At 39.7% G+C, this 20,415-nt stretch overlaps 2 protein-coding genes across 5 annotated transcripts in view; one reads left to right on the forward strand and one right to left on the reverse strand.

Moving 5' to 3' along the window:
* tprb (translocated promoter region b, nuclear basket protein) overlaps positions 1 to 5,434 on the forward strand; it is an 88,733-nt gene extending 83,299 nt beyond the window's left edge. For all 3 annotated transcript variants that reach the window (XM_067990481.1, XM_067990484.1, XM_067990482.1), the window contains exons 48-51: positions 1,485 to 1,644; positions 2,401 to 2,516; positions 3,307 to 3,405; positions 5,220 to 5,434. In XM_067990481.1, coding sequence (XP_067846582.1) covers positions 1,485 to 1,644; positions 2,401 to 2,516; positions 3,307 to 3,405; positions 5,220 to 5,275 — 431 coding nt within the window. In that variant the 3' untranslated portion in view covers positions 5,276 to 5,434. The remainder of the gene's footprint in view (positions 1 to 1,484; positions 1,645 to 2,400; positions 2,517 to 3,306; positions 3,406 to 5,219) is intronic.
* The window catches only part of prg4b (proteoglycan 4b), a 43,479-nt gene continuing 27,392 nt past the window's right edge, over positions 4,329 to 20,415 (reverse strand). For both annotated transcript variants that reach the window (XM_067990485.1, XM_067990486.1), the window contains exons 8-13: positions 15,170 to 15,256; positions 13,718 to 13,857; positions 12,657 to 12,813; positions 12,209 to 12,358; positions 10,757 to 10,882; positions 4,329 to 5,554 (exon numbers count right to left, since the gene is read on the reverse strand). In XM_067990485.1, the coding sequence (XP_067846586.1) occupies positions 5,469 to 5,554; positions 10,757 to 10,882; positions 12,209 to 12,358; positions 12,657 to 12,813; positions 13,718 to 13,857; positions 15,170 to 15,256 (746 nt within the window). In that variant the 3' untranslated portion in view covers positions 4,329 to 5,468. The remainder of the gene's footprint in view (positions 5,555 to 10,756; positions 10,883 to 12,208; positions 12,359 to 12,656; positions 12,814 to 13,717; positions 13,858 to 15,169; positions 15,257 to 20,415) is intronic.

Raw genomic sequence — 20,415 nt, forward strand, 5'->3', positions numbered from 1 at the left:
CAGTTTGCTATCCATTCTGCTACTTGCCCCCTGACTGCACATGCTCTGACCGTAATCATGTGTCTACAATGCAGTACCTTATTGAAGGCCTTTTGAAAATCCAAATATATTACATGTACTGCATTGCCCTTTTCTACCCTTTGTGTTACTTCAAAGAATTCAATAAAGTTGGTCAAGCCTGACCTTCCCTTTCGAAATCCGTGCTGACTATTCTTCATTATATTTTCAGTTTCTAGATGTTTTTCTATTATATTTATGCCTAAGGATTCCATTATCTTACCCTACCACTGATGTTAAGCTAATTAGTCTATAATTCCCTGGACATGTTCTATCTCCCTTTTTAAATATAGGAATCACATTAGCTGTCCTCTGGCACTATTCCCTTTTCTAATTTTTTATATGTATGTAATAGTGCCTCTGCTATTTCTTCCCTAACTTTTAATACGCGTGGATGCAATCCATCCGGACCAGGGGTTTTATCCTCTCTAAGCTTGATTTAGTTTATCTATTATCTCCTCCCCACTTCTATCTTAATTGTCTTTAAATCTTTTTTGATCTCTTCTAATGTCATGCCCACCATGTTAGTCTCCCTGGTAAATACAGAGGCAAAGTAATTATTTAATATTTCTCCCATTTCACTGCCATTACCTTTGAGTTTATCATGTGTATCACTAACCTGATTTTTCTTTTGTTTGTGTAGAATACTGTACTATTATTCCATGATAACTTAATTTTGTACTTTCTTTGCTTTCCTAATTGATTTAACTTCTTTCCTCACCTTTTTTTCTTCCCTTTTGTCATCCTCTCCTGTGTACTTAGTGTATGCCTATTTCCTTAGTTTCTATTTTGCCCTTATTTCTTTATTCATCCATGGTGTCATTACTGGTTAGTTTGTTCGTTTTTAAGTGGGATATATTTCTCCTCGACTCTCGATCACCATTTTAAATGTTTCCCACTCCTGTTCTAAAGTTATAATTTAAGAAAGAAATAGTTGCTTAAAATATAGGGCTTATAGGTACAATAAAATGACATTTTCAATATAATTTGTTGCTGAGCTGCAGCACTGGGTATCCTTCTGACCACAAATTGGGTGTTGGGACTTTCACTTTAGTGTACTATGCAGCCATTCCTGTTAATGCTCAGAAGAGGACTTGTGGACCTTGCAGTTTTAAAACCTGCATTCAATACCACTTGCTGATCCAATCATACAAGGCATTGATTACTTTTGTAAACAATTTTACAACACCAAGTTATAGTCCAGCAATTTTATTTTAAATTCACAAGCTTTCGGAAGCCTCCGAAAGCTTGTGAATTTAAAATAAAATTGCTGGACTATAACTTGGTGTTGTAAAATTGTTTACAATTGTCAACCCCAGTCCATCACCGGCATCTCCACATCTTGATTACTTTTAGCACTTTAGTGCCTCACAGAATTCAGCTTGTTTAGGTAACGAAGTTTGTTTTGCTACTTTGTTTTCCTTCAGTAACTGTTTTCAACGAGGGTGCCCAATCAGATGCAACTGAGCACGCCTCCCAATCTGTCCCTATGGTTACGACATCCACGGGCAGTCTGTCTAACACTGCTGAGTCTGGAGGTGGTGATGATGGAGATGAAGTGTTTGTGGAGGGAGCAGACCAAGAAGGGTAAGCTGAAAAACTAGTACTTTTCAGTCTAGGGGCTCTAAGTGCTTTTTTTTTCAGGAGCCAGTATGGTCTATTACACTTATGAAAATTAATAACTGTAATTGATTAACTTTCACTGCTTCATTCCAGCAACTAACCTGCTTCAAAATGATCTGTACATCAATTTCAATTGATTTAAAACACTAAATTCTGAGTTGATCTCAGTAAATTTAATTCGTCAAGTATGGTGAGTTATGTAGGGCATTGTGGAATGTTAACTCTGTGAACATATGGATAAAGGATGCCAGTAAACCATCAAGTCTGCCCTATCCAGATATAATGCAGCCTTGTATACCGCGCCCCTCCAGTCATGCAATCTCCTAGGAGGGGCAAAAAGCTTGAGGCTAATTTAGGAAAAATGCTGGGAAATTTGTTTGGAATTGCCTACGGAAATTAAGTAAATCTCCGGAAGACCTATGGAAATCCATAAAGCCCAGTTAACCAGCAATTTACCTCTGTTAACTGGAATTTGTCTGCTCACCATACTCATGTTCTGGTAATTTGTTTTTTTGACTGATGATTCTGTGAAAAGAAATACTTCCTAGATCTAACCTAACTCTCTTCCTGAGGATTTTATGCTTATGGCCCTTATTCCTACCCTCCCCAAACCTCTGATCTAATCTCCAGTGTCCCCTGTAAGCCTGTGTTTCTCCAATGAAAATAGCTCCAAATTCTTAATTCTGTCTTGGTTAGTTGACAAACTAAACATTTTTTCAGTCTTAGTTCAGATGTTATGCTGGAAATTGAAGGGCATCAGGAGGAAGAATCTGCTCAGCCATCAGAAGAGGCAGATCTCCCATCCACTAGCCAGGATCATCCTCCTATTTCAGCAGGTATGTAATTTAAAAGGACAGTGGTGGATTGTGTAGTTTTCTTACTGAGCTGTGCAAGTATGATAGTGCACCAAGCACGAACATTAATGGTGATGCATCAACCCAGTGAATTATCACAGTATTTTAACAAATGGATGAGATGGCAGTATAGTTAGTTCTATGAAATGTAATGGAAAGCATATCTGGTATATCTAAAATCTATAGAAATTACACTCTCTCAGGAATTCCAATATGGTGTTTGTAACTGTTGGTGTGCTGACATGTAGATAATTTCAGGCTGCCTGGGAAAGCTATTTTAAATTATTTTCCAAGTGAAACAAATCCTATTATAAAGCTACTCGTGTCCAAATTCTTGTTTGGGATGTTGTCCTTGCTTGTGTCCATTTCCTTGCATTAGCTCAAAGTGTGGAAGTGAGTTGGTCCCAGGTTTCTGTTAATGCCTGTTTTAATTTGTCCATGAGAAGGTGTACAAAATTGGCCTGATGTGAAACACCTGATCCCCACAGTAACTCTTGGTAACTCTGTGGTGGCAACATATCCCTATGATCAATGTGTGGTCACTGTGCCACGCACTTTCTCTAATTCCTTAATGTTGGATTGTACTTTTTAAAAAAAAATCTAACTGAACAGGACAGTTGATTTCAGCACCAAGATCTATCCTGGTCTAGCGGTAATGGAGCTTTGATAACCAACCACCACAGCCAGGATTCTTTATGGCATTCCTGCACTGTTTTGTGTAATATTGCCTCTGGATGTTAGTGTGATTTTTTTTAAATAATTTTTTTGGTAGACACTGGCATCACCCAGCCTAAACCTTTACGAAGAGTACGACTTTATCCACAAATGGGGAGAACTGTTGTTCGAGGGAGACAGTTCCTTAGTCGAAGAGGTAAGACTAGAATTTACAGCACTTTTTTTAAAGAAAGATTTGGAATGGTTTGAGGGGAGAAGTGAACACACAGCAGGAAAAGGAGGAATTTAGGCTGGAGACTGAAGGCACAGTCCAAGAAATGGATTTTTAAGAGGTTTTTGAAGGGCGTGAGAGAGGTAGCAAGACAATTGTTTTGGGAGAGTATGCCAGAGAGCAGGGGAGTGGTGACAAAGACCTGCTTCCTGTGGTTGGGGGGGAGGGGGGTCAGGGGGAGAAAGAGAGAGGAGTCAAGGCAACAAGTAATAAAACCAACCAGAATCAAACTGAGAAGTAGGGCTGTAGGTGATTGCTTAGACTGGAGGAATTTTAAAATGAGGATAAAGATTTTGAAATTAGTTCACAGTCTCAGGATACGGGGCAGGACATTTAGGACTGAGGTGAGGAGAAATTTCTTCAGTCAAAGGGTGGTGAACCTGTGGAATTCTCTACCACTGAAGGCTGTGGAGGCCAAGTACCTGAATATATTTAAGAAGGAGCTAGATAGATTTCTAGACAAAGGGCATCGAGGGGTATGGGGAGAGAGCGAGAATATGGTATTGAGATAGAGGATCAGCCTCTATTGAATGGCGGAGCAGGCTTGAAGGGCCGAATGGCCTACTCCTGCTCCTATTTTCTATGTTTCACTAGGCACAAGGAGCCTGGAGATTTAGCAAGGATGATCTTTGTGTCGATAGGATTTGGGCTCAGTTCTGGATTATCCAAAGTCTATGAAGGGTCACTTTTGGGATGGGCTGCCAAGGAAGGCATGTAAGAAATCCATGCTTGTGATAATGAACGCATGGATTAGGGTTTCAGCAGCTGTGTGTTATGTCATTTTAAATCTACGTTTTAAAGTCTGCAAACCATAATGTACTTTCTTGTATAAAAAAAGGCAGAGTATATTGTTTATGCTTCAATGTTTTTTATTATACAGTATTAGATTGTGATAACTCAGCAATGAGACAACATTTCTTTTTTATAAAATTATGTTGAATTAGAAATTGCTGACTATATAGAAATTGTGTTTGTATATGTTAGCACAACAACATTTGAAATTATAGAATATCTGTCCTCTGGCGGAAACAGTATATTTTCAAAGTTACTATTGCTAAAAAGCATTAAGAAAAATATTTAGTTAACATGTATAGGGCAAGGCTAATTTGTACTCTTTAGTAATAGAAAACATTCCATTTTATGATTTCCCACTATAACTTAAGTAGAATAGGAATATCTGTTGAAATGCATCCTTCCCTAGCCCCAACCCAAAGTGCAGTTCAAGCTGACTTTCTAAGTGGTTTGTTGGACTTCAGGATTCTGTATGCTGCAGTTCAATTAATGTGTTCCTGTTGATCCAGTAGGTAATGTGTGTTCACATTAGGGAAGCATGAATCCAATTTTATTCTGACTAAGCTCGCCCAGCTTCCAGGAGTGGATTTTAAATATTGCTGTAATGGTCTGATTATCCTTCCTCTATTTTTGCATTTAACTCCAGTATTATACATTCAAAAGCAGCAAACTGAAGTTTTAGTTGATGTGCATAAATCCTGATTGTCATTCAGGTTGCAAAAAGTGTTAAATTTCTATGGGCCCCACATACCATGTTGTTTGGCAGACAGGAACATAAAGTATGACCTTAAAAGAAAATCTGAAGTTTTTTCATATTACATTCATCACTTAGCATCTAGAAATATTTCAAAAAGTTCAAGCCACAGTATAGTTTTGGGTAGACTTTTCCCAGAACTCCAGTTTTATTATTGGAGTCAAGGTTGTTACCAACATGTTTCTCATTATAGGTATGAGCCATTCAATGGGCAGAAGAGGAGGAATAAACAGAGGAAATCATAGCTGAAGTGCATGTACCCATGTGAAGCGTATTGATCAGAAGTCACTGGTTTGGCTGGTGCTACAATAAAACTAAAATTTTTGAACTTCAAACATTTGTGGGTTCTGTTCATGATGTGTAATGCTTTTTGTTCATTGAAAAATTAAATGATTTCCTTTTACACAATGTTGAAGCTTGAATTTTTCTTCTCAAAAGGTTGCTAATGGCATGCATACAGATCCTTTGCTATGCTTCTTCTCGTATTAATAGCTGTCAGGTTGGTAGGATCAACATTGTAGTACTTATCTAAATGGAGAGGAGTGAAAAGAGGGAAAGAAGATATCAAACAAGTGCAGCATTTGGTTTTACTTAAAACTGAATTAAGAAGGTGCTTCCTCCTACTTTGAGAAAACTACTGCGAAGGTATTACTCGACTTTTGTTGTGTTGTAATATCTTAGTGAAATGCCCAGATCATGAAGTACAAGGATGCCCTGATTCGGTCTGCTTCAAGCCTTTGATATGTTGCAAATGGGACTTTATAAAAAGTTAAACAAAGTTCTTTTTCAAAATGATTAGATCAATGAGGAGGAAGGAGAAGTGACAATTTCATTCTTTAATGCTAGATTTTAAGACTAATTGTTTAAGTTGAGCTGCTTCTTACCAGGGAGGGTTAATTCTCTGGTCAAAGTTATAGATGGAATCTGTAGCAATTCCAAAATCCTATTTAAGATTAATTAAATTTAAATGATTGACTAGATTTACTTCAGCTTCTGTGAACCACTTCATTTTTGTTATAAATGGTCTTATCCAATTTTTCTTCATTTCTATGTTCAGACAATTATTGCAAACCATTGTTGCATAAGAACAGGAGTAGGCCATTCAGCCCTTGAGCCTGTTCCGCCATTCACTTAGATCATTCCTGACTCCTTTCGGAGAGAGTTTTCCAGATTTTTACGAGCCTTCACATGAAAAAATGCTTCCTGATTTCACTCCTAAATGGCCAAGCTCTAATTTGAAGATTTTAAAAAATTCGTTCATGGGATGTGGGCGTCGCTGGCAAGGCCGGCATTTATTGCCCATCCCTAATTGCCCTTGAGAAGGTGGTGGTGAGCCGCCGCCTTGAACTGCTGCAGTCTGTGTGGTGAAGGTTCTCCCACAGTGCTGTTAGGAAGGGAATTCCAGGATTTTGACCCAGCGACGATGAAGGAACGGCGATATATCCTGACTTGGAAATGGTGGTGTTCCCATGTACCTGCTGCTCTTGTCCTTATAGGTGGTAGAGGTCACGGGTTTGGGAGGCACTGTCGAAGAAGCCTTGGCGAGTTGCTGCAGTGCATCCTGTGGATGGTACACACTGAAGCCACAGTGCGCCGGTGGTGAAGGGAGAGAATGTTTAGGGTGGTGGATGGGGTGCCAATCAAGCGGGCTGCTTTGTCCTGGATGGTGTCGAGCTTCTTGAGTGTTGTTGGAGCTGCACTCATCCAGGCAAGTGGAGAGTATTCCATCACACTCCTGACTTGTGCCTTGTAGATGGTGGAAAGGCTTTGGGGAGTCAGGAGGTGAGTCACTCGCCGCAAAATACCCAGCCTCTGACCTGCTCTTGTAGCCGCAGTATTTATATGGCTGGTCCAGTTAAGTTTCTGGTCAATAGTGACCCCCAGGATGTTGATGGTGGGGGATTCGGCAATGGTAATGCCATTGAATGAAGCAGCTGAAGATGGTTGGGCCTAGGACACTGCCCTGAGGAACTCCTGCAGCAATGCCCTGGGGCTGAGAAGATTGGCCTCCAACAACCACTACCATCTTCCTTTGTGCTAGGTATGACTCCAGCCACTGGAGAGTTTTCCCCCTGATTCCCATTGACTTCAATTTTACTAGGGCTCCTTGGTGCCACACTCGGTCAAATGCTGCCTTGATGTCAAGGGCATTCACTCTCCTCTCACCTCACCTCCGGAATTCAGCTCTTGTCCATGTTTGGACCAAGGCTCTGATGAGATCTGGAGCCGAGTGGTCCTGGCGGAACCCAAACTGAGCATCGGTGAGCAGGTTATTGGTGAGTAAGTGCCGCTTGATAACACTTTCAACAACATCTTCCATCGCTTTGCTGATGATTGAGAGTAGACCGGACATACCTGGCCAATTTTCCACATTGTCTGGTAGATGCCAGTGTTGTAGCTGTACTGAAACAGCTTGGCTAGAGGCGCAGCTAGTACTGGAGCACAAGTCTTCAGCACTACAGCTGGGATGTTGTCGGGGCCCATAGCCTTTGCTGTATCCAGTGCACTCAGCCTTTTCTTGATATCACGTGGAGTGAATCGAATTGGTTGAAGACTGGCTTCTGTGATGGTGGGGATATCGGGAGGAGGCCGAGATGGATCATCCACTCACCACTTCTGGCTGAAGATGGTTGCAAACGCTTCAGCCTTGTCTTTTGCACTCACGAGCTGGACTCCGCCATCATTGAAGATGGGGATGTTTGCAGAGCCTCCTCCTCCCGTTAGTTGTTTAATTGTCCACCACCATTCACGACTGGATGTGGCAGGACTGCAGAGCTTTGATCTTGTTCTGGATTCCTCTACCCTATCTATCCCTTATCATTTTAAACCACTCAATTAGATCACCCCTCAACCTTCCAAATTCAAGGGAATACAAACCAAGTTTATGCAACCTGTCCTCATATTGGTATTCTGGTGAATCTGCACTGCACCCCTTCCAAGGCCAATATATCCTTCCTGAGATGCGGTGCCCAGACCTGAATGCAGTACTCCAGATAAGGGCTGACCAATCCGCTACAACTGAAGCATATAGACTGGGCAATCAAATTGGCAGAAGTAGTTTGGAGGATGAGTTCATGGAATGCATTTGAGACAGTTTCCTGGAACAATACGTTGTGGAACCAACCAGGGAACAGACTATTTTAGATCTTGTCTTGTATAATGAGACAGGGTTAATTAGTAATCCCATAGTAAAGGATCCTTTGGGGCAGAGTGGTGATAGAATTTCATACTGAGTTCGAGAGTGACTTAAGTCCAAAACCAGAGTCTTAAACTTAAAGCCAATTACATAGGTACGAGGGGTGAGTTGGCTATGGTTGATTGGGAAATTCGATTAAAAGATATGATGGTAGATAAGCAATGGTGAACATTTAAAGATAGTTCATAACTCAACGAATATACATTCCATTGAGGAATAAAAATCCCACGGGAAAAGTGATCCATCTGTGGCTAACTAAAGTTAGACAGTATTAGATTAAAAGAGGCTTAATATTGCCAAGAGTAGTAAGTCTGAGGAATGGGAGACCAAAAAAGTGATAGAGGGAGAAAACTAGCTAGAAATATAAAAACCGATTGTAAGAGCTATAAGTATGTAAAAAGGAACAGATTCGTGAAAGTAAACGTGGGTCCCTTAGAGGCTGAGACAGGAGAAATTATAATGGGGAATAAGGAAATGGCAGAGATGTTATTTTGTATCTGTCTTCACAGTAGAAGACACAAAAAGCATACCAGAAATAATGGGGAACCAAGGGTCTAATGAGAGTGAGGAAGTTAATGTAGTTAATATTAGTAAAGAAAAAGTACTGGAGAAATTAATAGGACTAAAAGCAGACAAATCCCCAGGACCTGATGGCATACATCCTCGGGTTCTAAAAGAGGTGGATGCATTGGTTGTGATCTTCCAAAATGCCCTAGATCCTAGAACGGTCTTAGTGGATTGGAAGGTAGCAAATGTAACAATGCTATTCAATAAAGGAGGGAGATAGAAAACAGGCATGAATGTGGCAGATGGAGTATAATGTGGGGAAATGTGAGGTTATTCACTTTGGTAGGAAGAATAGAAAAACTGATTTTTTTTTTTAAATGGTGAGAAACTATTAAATTGTTGTTCAGAGGGATTTGGATGTCCTTGTACATGAAACAAAGTTAACATGCAGGTACAACAAGTAATTAGGAAGGCAATTGGTATATTGGCCTTTATTGCAAGGGGGTTGGAGTACAAGAGTAAGGAAATTTTGCTGCAATTGTACAGGGTTTTGGTGAGACCAAATCTGGAGTATTGTGTATAGTTTTGATCTCCTTTCCTAAGGAAGGATATACTCACCTTAGAGGCGGTGCAACGAAGGTTCACTAGATTGATCCCTGGGATGAGAGGGTTGTACTTTGAGGAAAGATTGAGTAGAATGGGCCTATACTTTCTGGAGTTTAGAAGAATGAGAGATAATCTCATTGAAACATGTAAGATTCTGAGAGGGCTTGACAAGGTAGATGCAGAGAGGTGGTTTCCCTTGGCTGAAGAATCTAGAACTGAGGGGCACAGACTCAGGATAAGGGGTCGGACATTTAGGACTGAGATGAGGAATTTCTTCACGCAGAGGGTTGTGAATCTTTGGAATTCTCTACCCCAGAGGGCTGTGGATGCTCAGTCGTTGAGTATATTCAAGACTGAGATCGATGGATTTTTGGACTCTAAGGGAATCAAGGGATATGGGGATTGTGTGGGAAAGTGGAGTTGAGGTCGAAGATCAGCCATGATTGTATTGAATGGCAGAGCAGGCTTAAGGGGCCATATGGCCTACTCCTGCTCCTATTTCTTATGCTCATATCACATCCTCACTTTTGAATTCCAGCTCCTTTGATAGCTGTCAACATTCCCATTAGCTTTTATGATTACTTTTTGTCCCTGTGCACTAGCTTTTATTGATTTGTGTGCACTGACACTTAAACCCCTTTGCTCCTCCACAGTCCGTAGTCTCACCATTAAGAAAATATGTTTTTCTTCGATCCAAAGTGGATGACTGTACACATCCCCACATTGAACTCCGTCTGTCATAGTTTTGCCCATTTAGTCTTTTTTTGTAACTTTCTGCTCCCTTCTACACAACTTAACGTGCCTCCTAATTTAGTTTCATCTGCAAACTTAGTTATGCAACTTCATTAATATATGTATGGTGAAACGCTGAGGCTGCAGTACAGATGCTTGGGGAACACCACTTGTCATGTCCTGCCAATCAAAGAACATTCACATTATCCCTACTCTGTCTCCAACCAATTACCAACCCATATCACAAGGTTAACTCCAATTCCATATGCTTTCATTTTTAGCTAATAAACCTTATCAAATGCTTTCTGGAATTACATGTAGATAACACTAATAGACACACCAGCTACTATGCTAGTGACCCCTTCAAAAAAAAATTAAACATTATTAGACATGGTGTACCCGTCACACATCTACACCAAATCTCTTATCAGCAGATATTTGTCCAAGTGCTCAGTCACTTTGTATCTGATAGAGTCCAGTAACTTCCCCACAATTGATGTAAACTGACAGGTCTGTAGTTACCTGGTTTCTCCCTCCTTTGTTAAATAATGGAGTAACATTTGCAATTTTCCAATCCACAGGCACGAAGAGGTTTGGAAAATTATTACTCGTCCACCTGCAATTTCCACACCTATTTTAATACCCTGTTGGTTGTGATGTCCCCAAATGTAAATCAACCTGAAACTTACCACCTGAAAGGACAAAGTACTCATACTTGTCTGCACGTTCAGGATTTGGAAATGAAATGGCAGATGTGATTTTTATAGGAAATCCACGCCAATATTTTCTGACTGACATTTCCACAGAAAGTTGTTCTGAAAGAAAGTGAACAAAGAATAATACCTAAATTATGGTTGTAAAAAGTAAATGTAATTGATCTAAACCAGGTAAACAAATTGCAACCATTGACATTTATTACTATGTAGCTGAAAAGTGATTAATACAATTTTTAAAATATTTCTGCTGAGCTGCCTCATTCCCCAGTTATGGGGTTCATTGGGTTTGGTGACCTGCAACTGTGGAGTGTTCTCTCCTTTTCTTCTTCTCCACCCCCCCCCCCCAAAAAAAAGAATTATGTGGGTGAGATTAGAAATTTCTGGATTTGTGGATAATTACTGTATATTTGTTGCAGGTCTTGCAGAACTAGCATCTAACCAGTATTCCTAATATCTACAACCAGCTGGTGGTACGCCTAGGATTTGTGATCAACTGCAGGAATTTCTGTTACACCCAGTACAGGACCCATCTTTCATAGCCGCCTATTTCAAGAGGTGGGCCTAGTTTCTCTCTTATCTGACAGGTTTGTGTGTTTCAGGTGGCATACTCCATTCGAGCATGGTCAAGCTTATAAATGCAGCATTATTTACACATTCTACACCAAAAAAGTTTGTAGCATCTGATGTGCATGTGTACCTATGAGAAAATGATGGTCACAAAGTTGCTGTCTGAGAACAAGCACTATAATTTTGGCACGTTATTTCTGTCCTGCCTGTAATCTATACTTTTTCTGTATTAACACTGGAATGAAAAGCTCCAGAGGTTAACTGAGCAAAGAGATGGATCACTGGTATCAGGTGAGCAGCACTCCAAATCTTGCCACTCATAAATCAAAACATCCTCCAAAGAAGCATGCGCTTCCTACACGGAACACCATTATAATCACCAAATCACTCCCATACAATGTGTGCAAACCCACTATTCAGTGACTACGTAAATTAACTAGGAGGGGAGGTTATTTTCACGCGCTTTCCACAAAATCGCCCTGGTATGCGAAAATAATAAATGTATCTGATCTCATTTGCATTGTGACAATTCGGATTTCCATGAGTAGTTCTGCATGATGGCCTACTGACGATGAATGCAGAACAAAGTTTTAATTTTGTATTTGCACATCTCATTTAGTCATCTCCTGAGGCAAATAAAAATGATACTATTAACTGAAAAAATATTCCTGGTTTTCTCAAATTTCCTTTAACCTAGCCAATGAAAGAAAACTCATCTGCATGATTATTTGATTGGACATTCAGATACAAAACTTTCACTTTCGGAAAATTGACGTTAAATTCAAGTTCCACAGATTGACATTGCAAGATAATATTTCAAAACTAACTGCTCTAATGTGTAATACAAGAAAATTATACCTGCTTTTTGTAATTTTGTTTCTTGTATAACCACCATTGTTTGCCGTTTGAAACGTCGCCTCAATGCCCCATAAGTGTAGACTCCAGTGTTGTGATGTGGACAAGCTGTGGAGGATCTTTGGTGATATACGTATTTCTGGAATCGTCCACCTGGAATAAACAATGTATTTTGGTTAATGAAGAAACTTCTGTCGATGCACTTACATATTCCATTTAGAAAGTAACTGTTGGCAATCATGAGATGTCTCCGAACTGCTACTAATACTTTATGTTTTCCAAATATGAGGAGTGTCTGGAGGGTTAAGTATGTTTGCACAGTAAACAACAATGTATATTGGGTATTTTGTGGTTAAGAATTTAAGATGTTTATCACTTAGTAGATTACTAATTAGAAATCCCATCAAGCGAAAAAAAACATAAATAGAAAGGTCAACAAAAGGGAAATAACCGTTTTTGAAGAAGTACACCGTTTCAGGTCTGTCATTGTGTGCAGCCACTGAAAGAGCTGCCCATATTTTCCCATTCAGCCCTGAAAAGCCAGTTGCTATTACTCGAGGATAGCCAGGGTCCATCACCCCATTCTGAAATCGCCAGTACTGTTCACCCTGAAACATAAAACAAGAATAGCAAGTGTGGACGCTGTTTTGAAGGAGTGTAAATTGAGTCTACAACGTGTAAATTGTTGCAAATGCAAATTAAACGCGTGACATTAACCTTGCATTTTGATTACATATTTCAGTAGTTTGTTTTAAATTCATACTGTACAAATGGGCGATTTGAAGAAAAAAACAGCCCCTCAACACTTCATATTTACAATATCTGAATTTGCGAGTACCGACACACTTTACGTGGCGATGTTTTTAACTCCAATTCCATTGACAACTTTCCAGTAATTTTTTTCAGTGCGCTACTTTTCTATGGTGCCGGCAGCCGAGCCCATGACCACTGATAGTATTGAGACTCTGCAGCAGAGTCTAAAGTACCTCCTGTTGTGGTAGTTGCATTTTCTGACTTCTGCTGAACTGTTGGGGTTCCTAATGTAAATTCATTGCCAACATCAACAGATTAGTTCATTATTAGTGGAGTATTACGTGCTATTACACTGTCAATTTTTACTGCTTTTATTCTCTAGGGATAGTGACCTCTGCATTTACCTCTACGCCCTCATTCACTTCTTTTTCAGTTGCATGTTGTACTCGGCTCGACTGTGAATGTGGATATTTCTGAGAGTGTTAAGTCCACAACCGTTGTGCATTACAGCACATGGGTAAGATGGGTATAGAGGGATATGGGCCAAGTGCAGGCAATTGGGACTAGCTTAGTGGTATAAACTGGGCGACATGGACATGTTGGGCCGAAGGGCCTGTTTCCATGTTGTAACTTCTATGATTCTATGATTCTATAATTATCAACTCCATTGAATGCAATATTATTTTGGTGTCAAATCGCTCCCTTCATCAGGTGAGCAATGGAAAAGAGGAACTGTAAATATACTTCAAAGATGTCTACCTTAAAGAAAAAAGTTTTCCCATTACAATTGCACCTTGTGAAGACGGTATCTATTGGAGATGGAATTCCCCACACATCGGAAATCCTACGAGGGTATCCTACTGCTTGTCCTTTCTGGTTTATCATCCAAAACAAATGACCTACAAACATACAAGCAAACTTCAGGTGATGCAGTGCATGTCAGTTCATGAATATCTCTGTCAAATGGATAAAATAACTGGTTTGTAGGGACAGTTTAGACTCTGGGTACTACTTTATAATTAGGATTATTAGGCAAGTGATCCACAACGTGATCAGCAGAGAGCATTTAATGCCATGTTCGTTATTACCAAAGGCTGTTGGATTTGTATTCTAATTGACTAAATCCAATATTCCACTGGAAAACATTGCACAGCACCACCCAGTCCCCTATGGCAATTTACTGATGTCATCTGGGAAGGTGGTGAGCTGCAGCACTTTCCAGATCTGTCAAGACTCACTCATTCAGAGTGGCATTCACTCATTTTGGTTTAAAAAATGAGCTACTCTTAAAAATGAACACAGTTCTGTTTGTTAAATGGGCTTGTGATCTGTCCCGCTATTTTTAATTATGTCTCACTCCTGACATTCACCCACAGTTGAGGATCTGGCATTTTCCCAGAGGTTGAGCCACACTGCAATGTTATGTAACTTTCTGTGACTGATTACCGAGTGGCACTGACAGAACTCTGGAAACTTGCCACCTAGTTACCTTCTCCTTTAGGGACCGATGCGACTATCAGGAGACCCATGGAGAAAATACTACAGAGTGGGTGCAAAAATAATTTCAGCTGGTCTTTGTTAAGGATCTTTAAGGAAGTGTCATTTTCAGTGGAGCATGCTTCCCCAGTGCGAAGTGTCACTCAAAAGGTGGAAAATATTATTCAAAGTCATGTCACAGAGTTGGAACAAACAATTTTTGTAAATATTTGTCCTTGGGATGTGGGGAATACAGTAAGGCAGTATTTATTTATCTCTAGTTGCTTGAAGGGCATTAAGAGTCAATCACATAATGTGGGACTGGAGTCACAAGCAGACCAGACCAGATACGGGTGTCGGGCCCTTTCACTAAAGAACATTAGGTTTTTACCCATCAACTTTCATGGCTATTTTTCCTGAGCTAGCCCACAAATTACCAAATTTATTAAGCTCAGTTACATAACTTGTTAAGGTGGGATTTGAACTCATTACCTCAGGGTTGCTAGTCCAGTATCATAACAATTAGACTACTGTAAATAAAAGACCTGCTGTGTATTTCCAACTTTTTCTGGCTCAACTTCAGCTAACACACTTTTGCAATTTTTTCTTTTTATTTGTAAGTTTTGTCAGAATCTAAAGAGAAAAGTTTAATGCTTATAGGGTGTGTAGACCCTTTGACAGAATTGCATTTTATAACAAACAGCAATTGTATTTGATTTTTAAAAAATAACTTACCTCTAAAAACATACATAGTTCCATTGCGTAGAGTCGTCAAAGCATCTGAGGGCTTCTTATTACACAAATTGAGATCGTTAAGGTGGTCTAAAATAACAAACGTTATGCATACTTGTGAGACTCAAACATCAAAAGCTTAAGATGTTATCCACATTTCATTGTCAGAACAGTTAACATTTTATAGTAAACGTTATTTCACACTTAGTTGGACAACACTGACAACTTAATGTTCGTGACAGTCAAACTTCATTGTTAAGGGGGGGATTCAATGTCTTAAAGCACATTGAGAGCCATATATGTAGCACAACTCAGGATTTTGATGACTCCAATTTGATGACTTCAATCTTTGGTTGTGTTGCCATGCAGTAGTATACTCCCAGGCAGAACATGCAATGAAAAAAGCCACCGTTCGATAAAATTTGAAGATGTAGTTACAAATAGTCTAAGCATAAGATTCTCAATTCGTAAAGAATCGGGTGGATGCGGGGAAATTCTTTGTGCAGGACCAAGGAAAGAGAACTGGGAATTGTGAATTGCTAATGAAACTCTCCCTTTTATGACATATATAAATACATAGAATCATAGGAATTACATCACCATTTAGCCTATCACACTTGTGCTGGTGTTACTTCTTCAGCTGGAGCTATCTACACTGATTCAATTATCCGTTATCCTTTTCAAATATTTATACAGTTCCCTTTAAAATGATCATCTTTGACCATTTGTGATCAAACATTCTGTTCTAATAACCCTCTGCGTGAAAATATTTTCTGTAATTTCCCCTTCAATTTTTCAGAGTCTGTGTCCTTCTAATCAACTTACTGTCCACTGGAAACAATTGCTACTTACTCTCCTTAAGCCTTTCAGAATTTTGTAAACTTCCATTAGATTCCCCTTAGTTTTCTCTGTTACAGTGAAAAGAGCCCCAATATTTTGAATCTTTCTTCATAACTATAACCCCTCATTCCTGGTATTCGAGTGAATCTTTGTATCCTTCCTACAGAGGAGTGCCCAGAACTGTATGTAATACTTCAACTGTATCAGTCTTGCACAAATTCAACATTTGATTTTATATCCAATGCCCCTTTATATGAACCCCAGAACCTCCTTTGCCTTTTGATATCTGTACACCCATTGCTAAAGATCTTTATACCTCCTGCATCCCTACACTCTCAGTTCCTCACTGTTAAAAAATCTTGCTGTTTACGGTGGTGTTATGTTCTTTTCCCCAAAATTTACTGCTTCACATTTCTTTGTATTGAACTGTACCTTCAACCTATCACCCAGTCAGCTGAGCTGCGTGACCTCGAGCATTCTTCCTCACAGTTTCCTATGCCTCCTAATTTTGTATCAGCAACAAACTTCAAAATCATTCCTCTAATGCCTATGTCTAAATAATTTATATAAATGGAAAACAAAAGGGTTCCCAGCTCAGATCACTTGGGTGCACTATCATCCACATCCTGTAACTCCAAAAAGAAAATCCAATTAGCCCAAAACTATTTCTCTATCCATTCTGCTATATTTCCTTTAATACCATGTGTTCAGATTTTTGTAATATCATCTTAAGAAACACTTTCTGAAAAGCCCTATATACAGCATTCACTATATTTCTATCTGTACATTGCGATTTCTTTGAAAAATTCAAATAAATTAGTCAAGTAATCCCTGCCCTTTACAAATTCATGCTTGCTGTCCCCGATTAGCCCCCTTTTATGTATTCACTAATTTCATCCTGGATGATGAACTTTTATCCACAACCGAGGTAAGACTAAATGGCCTATAATTTTATTACCCCTTCGCCTTCCATGAACAAGGGTGTAACACTGCCATCTTCCAGTTCTTCAGCACAATTACAATTTCCAAAGATTTTTTTGAAAATGAATTATTAAATTCACTATCTCATAGGAACATAGAAGTATAGGAACAGGAGTAGGCCATTCAGCCCCTCGTGCCTGCTCCGTCATTTGATAAGATCATGGCTGATCTGTGATCTAACTCCATATACCTGCCTTTGGCCCATATCCCTTAATACCTTTGGTTGCCAAAAAGCTATCCATCCCAGATTTAAATTTAGCAATTGCGCAAGTATCAATTGCCTTTTGTGGAAGAGAGTTCCAAACTTCTACCACCCTTTGTGTATAGAAATGTTTTCTAATCTCACTCCTGAAAGGTCTGGCTCTAATTTTTAGACTGTGCCCCCTACTCCTAGAATCCCCAACCAGCGGAAATAGTTTCTCTCTATCCACCCTATCTGTTCCCCTTAATATCTTAAACTTCGATCAGATCTCCCCGTAACCTTCTAAACTCTAGAGAATACAACCCCAATTTGTGTAATCTCTCCTCGTAACTTAACCCTTGAAGTCCGGATGTCATTCTAGTAAACCTACGCTGCACTCCCTCCAAGGCCAATATGTCCTTCCGAAGGTGCGGTGCCCAGAACTGCTCACAGTACTCCAGGTGCGGTCTAACCAGGGTTTTGTATAGCTGCAGCATAACTTCTGCCCCCTTGTACTCTAGTCCTCCAGATATAAAGGGCAGCATTCCATTAGCCTTATTGAAGTGTCATGAACAGGCGCAGAAAATAATCAATGATCTATGTACCTGAACCCCTAAGTTCCTTTGGACAACCACTGTTTTTACCTTTTTACCATTTAGAAAGTACCCTGTTCCACCCTTTTTTGATTCAAAGTGGATGACCTCACATTTGCCTACATTGAATTCCATTTGCCACAGTTTTGCCCATTCACCTAATCTAGCAATATCCCTTTGTAATGTTATGTTTTCATCTACACTGCTTACAATGCCACCAATCTTTGTGTCATCGGCAATCTTAGATATGAGACTTTCTATGCCTTCATCTAAGACGTTAATAAATATTGTGAATAATTGAGGCCCCAAGACAGATCCCTGCGGGACTCCACTAGTCACATCCTGCCAATGTGAGTACCTACCCATTATCCCTACTCTCTGTCGCCTTTCGCTCAGCCTACTTCCTAACCATGTACGTACATTTCCCTCAATTCCATGGGCTTCTATCTTAGCTAACAGTCTCCTATGTGGGACTTTATCAAATGCCTTCTGGAAGTCCATATAAATAACATCCATTGACATTCCCCTGTCCACTACTTTAGTCACCTCTTCAAAAAATTCAATCAGGTTTGTCAGGTACGACCTACCTTTCACAAATCCATGCTGGCTCTCTCTGATCAACTGAAAATTCTCGAGATGTTCAGTCACCCTATCCTTAATTATAGACTCCAGCATTTTCTCCACAACAGATGTTAGGCTAACTGGTCTATAATTCCCTGGTTTCCCTCTCTCTCCTTTCTTAAAAAGCGGAGTGACGTGCAATTTTCCAATCTAGAGGGAAAATTCCTGAATCTAGAGAACTTTGAAAGATTATAGTTAGGGCATCTGCAATGTGCTCAGCTACTTCCTTTAAAACCCTGGGATGGAAACCATCTGGTCCTGGGGATTTGTCACTCTTTAGTGCTATTATTTTCTTCATTACTGTTGTTTCACTTATGTTAATTTTATTGCGTCCCTGTCCCCAATTCAATATTAGTTTTCTTGGGATTTCTGGCATGCTATCCTCTTTTTCTACTGTAAATACTGACGCAAAGTAATTATTCAACATGTCTGCCATTTCCCCATTGTCAATGACAATATCCCCACTTTCAGTTTTTAAGGGGCCAACACTGCTCCTGACCACCCTCTTTTTCCTAATATAACTATAAAAGTTCTTCGCATTGGTTTTGATATCCCTTGCAAGTTTCTTTTCATACTCTCTTTTTGTAGCTCTTACTATCTGTTTTGTGACCCTTTGTTTATCTTTGTATCTTTCCCATTTGCCAGGATCTGTGCCATTTTTTGCCTTTTTGTATGCCCTTTCCTTATGTCTTATACTGTCCCTTACCTCTTTAGTTGTCCATGGCTATTTTTTTTGGCAAGTAGAGTTCTTGCCCCTCAGGGCTATAAACCGATTCTGTATCATGTTAAATGTTTCTTTAAACATTTCCCACTGATCATCAGTCATTTTACCCATTAACAGATTTGTCCAGTTTACTGTGGACAGTCTCTCTCTCATCCCATTGAAGTCGGCCTTACCCAAGTCTAGAATCTTAGCAGCTGATTCACTTTTTTCCCTTTCAAACACTACATTGAACTCGATCATGTTATGATCGCTATTGGATAGATGTTCACGCAGTTAAGCTGTTAACTAAATCTGGTTCATTACTCATTACTAAATCTAGTATGGCTTGCCCCCTTGTTGCCTCTAGGACATACTGCTGTAGAAAACTATCCCGGACATACTCAAGAAATTCACTACCTTTCTGACAGTTGCTAGTCTACTTTTCCCAATCTATGTGAAGGTTAAAGTCCCCCATTAAGACCACTATGCCTTTGTTACACGCTTGTCTAATCTCTGCATTTATACAATCTAGCACTTCAGAGCAGCTGCCAGGGGTCCTATACACAACTCCCACTATAGTCTTAGATCCTTTCCTTTTTCTCAATTCAATCAATTCAACCCATAAGGTCTCTGTTGGCTGCTTACCCCTCGTTATACCTTCCTTTATCATTGAAGTGATTTTATCTCTAATCACTAAGGCTATTCCTCCCCATCTTCCATTTCCCCTATCTCTCCTGTAGACCTTATAACCTGGTATATTTAGTTCCCAATCCTGACCATCCTGCAGCCATGTCTCAGTAATAGCTATCATGTCATACCCTCCAATTTAAATTTCAACCAGTAGTTCATTTAATTTATTCCTTATACTCCGTGCATTTGTATATAGAACTCTTAGTTGGGCCACATGCCCTAGCCTGACCTTCAGCTTTGATGCTGGGTTAATCGCTTTACACCTTCTAGTTTTCACTTTATCTCTAGTGTCGAAAGTGCACTTTCTTTCTGCTGCTCTACGCTTTTCCCTTTCACTTGTTCTTGAACAACTGTTTGTACTATTTGTATTGTAGATTTCCCCTGGGTCTTCCCCTCTCTTTGCTGCTCTCAACTTTACTCCCTTCTGACTCCCCGCTCAGGTTCCCATCCCCTGCCACTCTAATTTAAACCTTCCCCAACAGCACTAGCAACAGCATCTCGTCTCCCAACCTTCCTTAGTTTTCAGGGCCTGGTACCTTTTCTACTTTCATTCCAATTAACTTTCTTGGTACAGTTTAAAAATATATATATTTATCATTGTTGTGGCTCTTCTGCATCCTTATCAGGCCTATTTTTCTTT

The sequence above is a fragment of the Heptranchias perlo genome, chromosome 9 (assembly GCF_035084215.1).
Source record: "Heptranchias perlo isolate sHepPer1 chromosome 9, sHepPer1.hap1, whole genome shotgun sequence".
Lineage (NCBI taxonomy): Eukaryota > Metazoa > Chordata > Chondrichthyes > Hexanchiformes > Hexanchidae > Heptranchias > Heptranchias perlo.